We start from the raw sequence: 11,649 nt of genomic DNA, 5'->3' as shown, positions 1-11,649 counted from the left end.
CTGGCAGTCCTCGCTCCCGCCGGCGAGCATGGCGACCCACCAGCTGTCCTTCTCTGAGCGTCCTCACCAACCAGCTCTTTTATTCTACTCTACGTTCCTGAACACGCAACACCTCCTCCAAGCAAGCTCCTCGCTGTCCAGCTCTCATTCAACCTGGAGGCCAGCAACAGGCAACATCTTCTCTAACGAAGCTCCTGCACATCTACCTCCTTCAGCACGCTACTCACCGAACGTGTCTACTGAGCAGCTCCTCACCACACGGCATCTCCAGCACCAGACTGTCTTTCATATAATTTATATTATATAAGAAAACCACCACCTTAGAGTTTCCATCCATCCATCCTGAGTGCAAGGCAACATAATATCACGAAACCCTACAAGCGCACTGTATGTGCCAGTTGTCAATCATCTTTGTATGGGCTCACATACGTACGTACTAGTAGATATCTCACAGTGCAGTGCAGTGCAGTGCTAAGGAGTTGCCGTGTGGTGAGACGCTTGCTCAGAGGTTCTGTTGGGTGAGGAGCTTGCTGAGGGAGCTGGTTGGTGAGGAGCTTGTTTGGAGGTCTTGCTGGTTCAGCAGAGTAGGGTAGAATCCTCTTCAATGGCGAGACTGAGAGCTTATATACGGCTGGAAGTAAAACCGGATGCAAGTGTCGGTAGCGACTCGTGAGAAACTCGCCGGTTGCTAGGATACTGTCGCATTGGAATGCGACTAGGCTGTTGTAGGGGAGAGATCCACTATAATATTATAGAGGAATTTTGAACTAAATCTAACCTGCTTCTAATCATCCCAACATAGGCTATTCAAAAATACTTTGGTTGTTATAGGTATTAAAAAAATAGCGGAAAGGTTGAATTTTTAGTTTTATATATAACAAATTGAGAACATGCATACTGTACCATTCATTTATGCCCACATATTTTTCTATTCATGTCAAACTAAAGAGATATTAGGGTCATGTGAATTTGAGCGCTTGGCTGTGTCTGAAAATTATTTTTTAAGTGACTCCATTTAATGTAAAAAACAAAAAACAAAAACAATATACAGTATATATATTTGTCCAGTCCAGCATAAAATCTGTAGACATTGCCAGAAACATGACTTTTTTCCCAGCTTAAGTTAATATTAATTTAAATAAAAGAAACAACGAAACAAAATCTAGGCAGCCTCGTTCACGTCACTCCAAGATGTTCATAAACACTACACAACATACACTTGTTAGGGAATGATATTTTCTAAGAAAGACAAAGTGAATATAACCTAACCTAATCTCTTATCAATGACATTAAAAACTACCGCCAGGTAGTTCTCATTTTCTCATGTGTGTGTGTGTGTGTGTGTGTGTGTGTGTGTGTGTGTGTGTGTGTGTGTGTGTGTGTGTGCGTGCGTGCGCGCGTACAGGGTAGTGTAATGCGTCTAGTGTGGCAGCATTATGTTAGTGTTAAGGTGCAAGCACTGCTTGCTTCCTCTCGCTTTCAGCTTCCGCTGCTGGCTATCCCTTGTGGCGAACCGGAAAGCAAATTGCATAAGTCCTCCCCTGCCAGTAAATACACAGCCTCTTCATCATCAAGACTTCTGACGGGCCCCCTCGTGGCAACAACACGTTAACTGGGCTCCTCGTGGGCCCAGGCTAGAACAACTGGGGATCTCGAAGCAGCAATAGGCCCCAGAGGGACAGCGCATGAGCCCACTGAGATGTGGACACGTCCTGGCGACTACCAACCACTACTCCGCTGCCTTGCAGATTAACCTTGGTAGGTATAAGGCTTACAGAGCTCCAACAAGACCCCAACGACGGAAGAGGCGGAAGCGGTGACCAACATGGGTGTAACAGCGCCTTTGCTTTATATAAATGTACCCCAATAAATAACACCAAGTTATTCATCAATTTATTCACCAAGTGATTCACCATGTCATTTACGACGAAGGCGAAACCCAACAAACTGGGCTATCGGCAGTCCATTACAACTCTCCCTCTCCCCAGTCGTTGCAACACTTGCACCACTGGATCAGGAAAAGGGAGAGCCAAGATATGTAGTTGCAGGCTGCGCTCCTGCCACACCACATAAATCAACTCACGTGCAGCCATCATCCAGCTCATCATACTGCTCATCATCATCAAAACCCCTATACTCCCAAAAGTCCTATGGCGATGGACCAGTGAAGACGGGAACAGGCAGAGATGACTGCCAGGAGTCTCTTAGTCACAGCTCTGCACATGGGCGGCATAGATAAGATGGTCATTTATGCACTGGGATCTAGGCAGTAGTGCAATCCGGTCCTGTCTGTGCAACTGAGCAGCCCATTCTAGGAGCCACTCTGCTTACCCCACATAGGGACGGGGCTAGAAAAGGTGCCCTAAACATAGCCTGCCTAAAGAACCAACCTGACTGGGCAACTGCATCCAGTAAGGTCATCTTTATGCGGTTGAAAACACAATCATAATTGCAGCCGCCCAATGAGTGACTGTGGGATAATGAGACCCTTGCACGTAGGACTCGATTGTTCTTTATTCGGTCAAAGCCTGCAGAGTACAAATTACATTTGTTACGTTTGAGATAATTAATTCACTCGTACGTTCCTTCACTATTAACGACTACATTTAATATATTTGAGTAGAGTGGGGTGTTAAACCATATAAAACTTAGGTGTTTCGGGTCTAATGTAGAACTTATTAACTCCCTGACTTGATGGCTCACTGGACTACTAGAGACTAGTCGAGCTAGTCAGCCCGAGGTGAGGGCCAGCTGTTTCACACTTAACACCTCAGCAAAGCTCGTTGTCAACACTCCCTCTGTCTCTCTCCTGTTCTCCCCCTCACTCTCTCTCTCTCTCTCTCTCTCTCTCTCTCTCTCTCTCTCTCTCTCTCTCTCTCTCTCTCTCTCTCTCTCTCTCTCTCTCTCTCTCTCTCTCTCTCTCTCTCTCTCTCTCTCTCTTCTAGTTTATCCTACTGTGGCGGTAACACTCCCCTTGTTGAACTTGCTCGAAACCCATTGTCTGCCGGGGATCTCACTCTCCGACTCCCTCCAATAGGCAAAGCTTTGTCACTGGACGTATTAACACAGAGTCCTTTGTCTTTACTTTGGCACGTCGCACCAGGCCGTCATCACCCGGTACCGCCTTCAATACCCTTCCCAGCATCCATTGGCTCCTTGGGAGAGGATGTCCAGATATGATGACGATGTCCCCAGTGCAGAAGTTGTGGTGCGCCCAGAAGTGCTTTTGTCGCTGCTGGAGTGTTGGGAGATATTCCTTAACCCACCTCTTCCAGAATTGGTCTGCAATGAATTGGGTATGCTTCCATTTTCGTCGGTATGCTTCTGCTATGGACTGATTGCCTCCAGTGGGCAGAGTTCCCGCGTGCATTTGCAGTAGGTGAAGCGGAGTGAGTGCTTCTAGGTCTCTCGGGTCGTCGGATACTGGGGTGATGGCCCTCCTGTTGACGATCTCTTCCACGGCATAAAACAGGGTGTTGAGTCGCTCGTCGTCTAGTACCTGTGTGCCCATCACCCCCTGGAGAACCTTCTTCACCGTGCGGATCTGATGCTCCCATACTCCACCCATGTGAGAGGCAGTCGGAGGGTTGAACTCCCACTCTATTTGTCTTTGCAAGAGTGTGTTCCTAACATTGTTACTGCTGTTCCACTTACTCACCACCTCCTGAAGTTCTCTGTTCGCTCCACTCATGTTGGTTCCATTGTCGGATCTGATGCGCTTGGGAGGTCCTCTGCGGGATGCGAACCTCTTCATGGCGTTGATGAATGAGTCTGTGTCTAGTGAGGTGAGGACTTCCAGGTGTATAGCTTGGGTGGCCAGACATGTAAACAAGCATCCCCATCTTTTCGCCCTGGCCCGGCCTTGTTTAACCATAAAGGGACCAAAACAGTCGACTCCGTTGCATGTGAATCTTCTGGATGTACCCGGTCCTCTGGCAGGTCAGATTGGCGTTGGTGGGTAAGCTTCCAATTGCTTCTTCGACAAATCACACACGTACGTAGTACTCGGTCGATCCTCTTACGGCACTTGGGTATCCAATATGTCTCGTGTAGCTCAGCTAGAGTGTGCTCGCGTCCTGAGTGGCCAGCCCTGGTCGAATGTACCTCCTGTACGATAAGTTCTGTGGTTTTTTGTCCCTGGGTAACAGTATGGGGTTTGTTTGGTCTGGATGGAGAGCAGCAGGCTTCAGTCGGCCGCCTACTCTGATTAGGCGCTCTGCACCCAAGTAAGGTTCCAGTCTGCTTACGTCACCAGTCCTGACGGAGTGTCCTCGTTCCAGCGCGTCTATCTTGTGGGGAAATCCCTCCCTTTGTATCAGTCGCAAGACAGCTAATCTTGCCTCATCCAACTCGCTGATCTTCAGTCGATCCCTTTGGTGACGTTCTTCTTTTGGATCGCTGAAGCGCAAGTGTATGAACCTCATGAGCCACGCCACACCTTTCAGTAGCTGATGCCATGAGGAGTACCTTGCCCATAGCCCTTTTAGGGTACTCTCCCCCCTGGTCAGTGCCCGTTGCCAGTCCTGTTGCATCTCCTTTTACCTCCGGGTCTCCATCTGCAAGATTACAAATCGTCTTTGGGTTCTTTGGCCAATTGTTTTCTCCCAACAGGAGAAAGGGGGGTCCCTGAATCTATCTGCAGTCCTTGTTCAATTCTGCCCCATGCAGGCCACGGCTGGCATCATCAGCTGGGATTTGGTTGGAGCTTACGTGTCGCCATTGTTCTGTTTCGGAATTCTCATGTATCGTTGCAATTCGGTTTGCCACAAAGGTATGGAAGCGCCGTTCAGTGTTTCGTATGTATTGAAGGGTGACCGTGCTGTCTGTCCAGAACACTGATCTGTCGATGTGCAACTCTAGTTCTTCTCTCAGTTGTTTGTCTGCTTTGGCCGCCAACACTGCCACACATAGCTCGAGCCGAGGTATGGTTTGCTGTTTCAGAGAAGGTAGCTTGGCTCTGCCACACACAAAGGAGGTACAGTGGGCTCTGTCTCCACTTGTGATCCTGAGGTAGTATACAGCCCCGTATGCTTGCTGGGAGGCGTTGCAGAAGTGGTGCAGTTGTACCGTAGTTATTGGATTTGCACATTCAGGGTGGTAACATCGAGGGATACGTACTTGAGACAAGTGGGGAAGATCATTTAGCCACTGCTGCCAAGCGGCTCTGTTATGTTCGGTCATTTGCTCATCCCACCCGATGCCTCGCCTGCACTCGTCCTGGAATATGATTTTGGCTCGTATGGTGCTCGGAGCGATGATTCCTAATGGGTCTTATATGGAGCTGACCAAACTCAGGAGACCTCGCTTCGTTTGTGGCTTCGTTGGAATCTGGATTTGGACTGCAAGTTCGTCATCTCTAGATCCCACATGATTCCCAATGCCCGCTCAGCTGGGAGCCTGTCATCCTTCAAAAGTACTTCTTTCACTTCCATGGCTCTTTCCGTTTGTGGTACTGTTCTGAAGACCCCTTTGTGGTTGCATATCCATTTTGCAAGTCTGAACCCGCCTTTCTTCATCAACTGCCTCAATTGGTGAGTGACTATCGCCGCCTTCCCTGGTGATGCTACTGAAAGAAGCAGATTATCGATATAGAAGATGCGACTTGCTTTCTTAATTTCTTCATGGAGCTTTTGCTCGTGGTCTTGGAATGTTCGTCGTAATGCATGTCCAGCACATGATGGGCTCCACACTCTCAGCACATGATGGGCTCCACTACCTTTATTCGGTAAGTGACCGGGTCTCCCGCTAGTTGGTCGTCTGTCCACCACAAGAAGCGCAGGGCGTCTCGATGCTCAGGCAGTACTCGTACCTGGTGGAACATAGCCTTGATATCAGCCATGAGTGCCACCCTTTCTTGATGGAACCTAAGCAGGACTCCCACCAATTTGTTGTTGAGGTCTGGCCCTTGCATCACTTGGCTGTTCAGGGACACTGACTCATACATTGCTGCACAGTCAAAGACTATTCTCAATTTCCCGGGCTTATTTTGGTTCAATACTGGGTGATGTGGGAGATACCAGGTTTTTCCCGGCACAATGGTAAGCTCATGGTGTGGGACTCTCTCAGCATGTCCCTTGTTGATCAGGTTTTGCATCTCTTCTCGATATCTTTGACGGAGGTCTGGGTCTTTCAGGAGACGTTTCTTCAAGCTCGCTAACCGCTGCTCAGCCAGTTTTCTGTTATTCGGGAGTCCCGGGTGTAGTAGTCCACATTAACGCCCCGCCAAACTATACCCGGGGTTACAGTGGGCTAGCCCAAAATATACCCCGGGGTATAAAATAGCCCAGGCTATATTATACCCCAGGGTATAAAATAGCCCAGGCTATATTATACCCCGGGGTATATTTTGGGCTGGCCCAGACTATGCCTCTCTAGTCCAGATTATACCCCCTTGTGTTTTTCATAAATAAGTCTGTATTTCAATGTCCAGAGTTTTTTCCATCATAATTTATATATTTTGGGCTAGACCGGACGATATCTCCTGTCCAGATTATACCTCGTGTTTTTCATAAATAAGGTAACTCGGGGGAATAATATACTGGATTTAGTATTAAGTAATAGATAAAATACAATTACAAATTTAGAAATTGGAGAAACATTAGGAAATAGCGATCGCAAAGTCATCAGATTTGACCTTAACAAATGAAGAAAGAAAATAATAGAATTGTAACAGAATTCAGAAAAGCAAATTTTATAGGTTTAAGAGATAGGCTTAGGAATGAGGTGTGGGGTGGTATTACCCCACCAGGGCCAGAACAAGTGAATTCAGGTCCCGTGGGAGAGGTAGGTTAGGTTAGGTTAGGTTAGATTAGATTAGCTGAGAAAAAAGTCAAAATTTAATATCTGAGTGTGTTTTTTAATTTAAATTAAGATAGTATAGCCAGACCACTGAGTTCAAAACAGAACTCTCATAGGGCTGGTTTCTGAGTGTGTGGGGTGGGGTGGTGGGGGTATAATCTGGCCTAGGGGGGTATGAAATAGCCTAGCCTGTTGTATACCCTGGGGTATAACCTGGACTAGCCCAGAATATAGCCGGGGTATAAAACAGGCTAGCCCACTTTAACCCCTGGTATAGTTTGGGGAGGGGGTATATTTTGGGCTGTTACACCGGTTCTTCATGGCGGAACGGTATGGGAAGTTGATAGTGCCCGTCCACCCTCGCCACTGAAGTTGACTGCAGCACCAGGACTCTTCTGTCTTCAACAGAAATGGGGTTTTCATTGCAGTAGGCTGAGGGGTACTTGTAAGCCCGGACCTACGGCCTAGAAAACAGCGCGTTAATGTTCGAAATAAGGCAAACAGAGTATTGGGTTTTATATCTAGAAGTGTAAGTAACAAGAGTGCAGAGGTCTTATTGCAACTATATCTTGCGCTAGTCAGGCCGCACCTCGATTATGCGGTCCAATTCTGGTGCCCCTATTATAGAATGGATATAAATTCACTAGAGTCGGTGCAGCGAAGAATGACAAAAATGATTCCGGGACTTAGAAACCTTCCATATCAGAATAGGTTAAAGAAACTTAACTTGCATTCCCTAGAAAGACGAAGAGTGCGGAGAGATATGATAGAAGTATTTATGTGGGTGAAAGGAATCAATAAAGGGGATATAGAAAAAGTTCTTATAATATCCGAGCAGGATAGGACTCGGAGCAACGGATTCAAGTTGGATAAGTTTTGGTTTAGGAGGGAGATAGGAAGAAACTGGTTCACAAATAGGGTGGTGGACGAGTGGAACAAGCTTAGCAACTTTGTAGTAAGTGCGGGAACTCTGGAAAGTTTCAAAAGGAGGCTAGATAGATTCATGGATGATAGAGAGTGGTAGTAACTCTCAACAGGAGCTGCCATGCACAGGCCAACCGGCCTATTGCAGACTCCTTATTTTCTTATGTTCTTATGTTCTTATGTCACATTCCCAGAAGTGTCTGACCTGTTTCTCTGAACGTGTCTCTAGCCTCAGCGGCTTTTCTGAAAAGAGGTGGTTGATTGCTAGGTGGTCACTTATTGCAGGTCCAATCGGTCCATTTATGGTCCATCCTAGAAGTGTGCGCACCGCGAACGGCTCTCCGTTCTCTCCGGTCCTTACTTCTAACGGTGTTAGGGGCTTGTGGTACATCTAACCCTATCAGGAGATCCACTCTTTCCGGTGCATGGAGTAGTGTGGTTCCTTGGTGGTGCCTCCACTTGGCAACAGCTCTGATGTCCGCAACCGATGCTTCCAATGAAGAAGGCAGGTCTTTAATAACGAGGATTCTGGGAATGTTAATGGATCGACTTCTTCTCATTCCGATGCTATTCACTTTCAGATCAATCTCTTTGGCCTTCACGCTTTTCGTCTCCTTCAGGATCGTGGCTATGGAGATTGAAACAGACTTCCCTGTTATTCGTAGTTGATTAGCTAGGCTCTCGGTGCAGTAAGACCAGTTGCTGCCTGAGTCCAAGAGTGCTCCGGTGATCACTGTTGTATTCGTCTTTCGCCTTATCTATCCCACCTTATCCTTTAATATGGGGAGTGCAACTCTGCCTGGATCTGCTAGTCATATGTCGTAATCTTCTGGCCCCTCACACTGGTTATTTTCTCGACCGTAAGTATCTCTGGCCCATTTATATGGGTTTTCTCGGTTCGTGATTACCAGTGCAACCTGCCTGTTTCCGGCCCTTTTCTCCGTAACTCTCGAGCTTGATTCGGGTTTCCATGGCCTAGCTCCTCTGGTCGTTGATTTTGGTGCCGATATGATGGCCTTGAGTTGACATCACCTAGCTTATGCCTCTTGTGGTCTGGCGACACTTCTGACTGGTGTGCATCCATGGTGGAAGCTCTTTTCATCCCTTGAAAACTGGCTAAGAGTTCCTTTCTTGATGGTTCGTCCTGGTTTGGCGTGTTATTGCGCATAGAATTTCTCGAGAAGTGCAGGAGATTCGAGTGGAAGCTATAGCAGCCATCTATGCTGCACCTTGTCTTCTGGCTGTACTTGGCCATTCGGTGAGCGTGATTTAAGCAGGCGAAACAGCGACGTTCTTCACGTACGAGTGAAGTTCGCGCTCCAGTCGACATATTGAGGAATGCTTGGCATCTCTGCAAAGGGTGATATCCAGGGCACAATGAGCAAGTGCGGTCGTCCCTTCCTCTAACCTCCTCTCTTCCCGAAGTCACTAGGTCCACAGGTATTCTTCCTGGTGAGGAAGGGTATGGGTGTGAGCCTGTTCGTCTCCCGCTGGGCTCTTCTTGTCTTTGTCCCCTCGAACCCCTCCTTGTCCTGTCTAGCATCTCCAGTACAAAATCCTTCATGCACTCGACCCCTGGAGAATTCCCGTGTCTCCTTTCATAGTCATATGCTCTATCCTCGTATCGATCCCTGATCTTTCCCGTGAATCTCTTAGCCAAAGTATTCAGTGATTCGTAAGTGTCAATTTCGTGCCTGTCTGGAAAGAACAATAACACTCCCGCGCTATCGTACGAACAATTTTGGCACCGAGACCAGTCCTTTCTGACACGACCCACCTACAGAGGCATCACGCTTCTCTACATACACATACGAGAGCTATACACACACACTCAACCCACAAACCCCTTTTCGCTGGGGTTAACTATTATTATTTTATGGACATCACACTTTAGTCTATGATTCACAAATTCACACAAAGGCGTCCCCGTTCTCAGTAGACTGTATCGGCAGACTGTTGTGTCATGGTTCGTAATGACGGCTAGCCTGTTAAAACCTAATAATTCATATTACGCTCCACGCCCCCAAAATCTGTAAACCTTCTGAGTCTCCCAGTGGAAACATTCGTTCTCTAACCACTTCATGAGATCCGAATCCTCCGTTTTCCATGTCTCATTGACGTCGGTCATAGAGATGCCGTGATTGTTGACTGAGACTAGTAACCTCTTTTTCACCTATGAATATCAGAGAACCTGATATTCATAGTGAAATTATTGTTAAGGATGTTAATTATGGAATTAATTAATCAACCTGAAGGGAACCATCAGGCCAGCCTTCTTTGAAAACGTAATCGGATGCTACTTGTCTTAGGCCCCGCCCACCGGGACTGCCATCCTGAACCTTGAAATCCATTTAATTATTGTCTTCGATAGCTCAGTCAGAGCATAGATTGAAAAGGGGATATTAGGAAATGGAAATGAGTTCGTAGCCTCAGTTTTAAACGTCAAAGTGTACAGTAACGTAGTACATTGAAATAGTTGCGTGAATGGCATTCATAACCTAGCGAGGGTGAGGGGCCCGGGCGTTTTCAACCGCGTTAGTCAACTTTGAAATCCCTCTACCCCACAGGTATGTCCACTCCTTCCGTGTTATAACTCGCCACTTTAAGTGATTTTGACTTAGTTGATAGTGATACAGTAACGTAACTGATGTGTTTTAAGTGAAGTATTCTTACGCCCTTAACGTCCTTTTGAAACGTTGATGTTCATGTCAAACACGTGAGTCAACGCCTGAAATCCCTCCAACCCGCAGATTCATCTAGGAGTCTAGGCCACGAGTCTTTAGCTTGGGGACGTCCTCCACTAGTTTGGGAGATGGATGAAGGCCAGTAAACTCGGGTAAATTCGTGAACCCGAGCGGCCGGAACTCACCACCACCTATGGGGCCCAGAGAACTGGCCAGTCTTCACCTGACGCGTTCACTGCCCACGTGGTGATATCACAGGCCGAGCCAACAACTGCCAGCCCCCATCATTGTTATGGATGAGTCCATTACTCAGTAGGGCTATTTGGTGGCTGTGTTATTCCTCCGAGGACACCTGTCGGTGTCCACCTGAATTGTCTGTGTGTGGGCCAAGGTACCACGTGGTGAAGAAAAGTACCATGACACCAGCCATGAGCAGTCAGGTTGGTGTTGTAGCTGGCGTCATTGCCATGGGTAATATTGGTGCTCAAAGGCGCTGTGAGAGAGTATTAGGTGTGTCTTGTACACCCAGTCATGGTGTAAGTGGGAACTGTACCTAAGTTCAACAGTACAAAATAAGTTAAACGTGGGAGTTGACCCCTGTAGTTGAGTGTTACTAGAATTATTCATACAATCTAACTTCATTTTAATAAACCATTTTATTGTAGGTTAGGAGTATCATTTACCTGCAGTATTTTACCGTTATTCCTTTCTATTGCTTGATACCAGAAGTACATGTACCCATGTGTCATAACCCTCGAGCCACGCTACCACAGGTCAGAGGTTATAAAGTAACTTGAAATGAGCTAACTATAAAAAAACTACGGAAAAAATAAACACCAAATAAATAAAAATAAAAATAAAGGTAAGACTTCGCGCTCTTATAGTAGGACCCACGTTTTGACTGTAACTGCCCAATGAGTGACTGGGATAATGAGACCCTTGCACGTAGGACTCTATTGTTCTTTATTCTGTCAAAACCTGCAGAGTACAAATTACATATGTTACGTATGAGATAATTAATTCACCCTAAGTTCTTTTACTATTAACGACTACATATAATATATTTGAGTAGAGTGGGGTGTTAAACCATATAAAACTTACGTGTTTCGGGTCTAATGTAGGACTTATTAACTCCCTGACTTGATGGCTCACTGGACTGCTAGAGACTAGTCGAGCTAGTCAACCCGAGGTGAGGGCCATCTGTTTCACACTTAACACCTCAGCAAAGCTCGTTGTCAACACT

General features: G+C 46.8%; 1 protein-coding gene across 1 annotated transcript; it reads right to left on the bottom strand.

The window, feature by feature from the left end:
* Positions 1-4,632: 4,632 nt before the first annotated feature.
* Positions 4,633-11,155, bottom strand: LOC121856861. The gene is made up of 9 exons (XM_042352642.1): positions 11,090-11,155; positions 9,761-9,895; positions 8,644-9,073; positions 8,084-8,428; positions 7,928-7,965; positions 7,107-7,255; positions 5,700-6,176; positions 5,418-5,566; positions 4,633-5,261 (listed from the first exon to the last, which is right to left on the bottom strand). The coding sequence occupies exons 1-9, from the start codon at positions 11,153-11,155 to the stop codon at positions 4,633-4,635; spliced, it is 2,418 nt and encodes an 805-aa protein (XP_042208576.1).
* Between the last annotated feature and the right edge of the window lie 494 nt (positions 11,156-11,649).

Source organism: Homarus americanus, unplaced genomic scaffold (genome assembly GCF_018991925.1).
Source record: "Homarus americanus isolate GMGI-L3 unplaced genomic scaffold, GMGI_Hamer_2.0 scaffold1024, whole genome shotgun sequence".
NCBI lineage: Eukaryota > Metazoa > Arthropoda > Malacostraca > Decapoda > Nephropidae > Homarus > Homarus americanus.
This window is presented reverse-complemented; position numbering and strand designations above follow the sequence as displayed.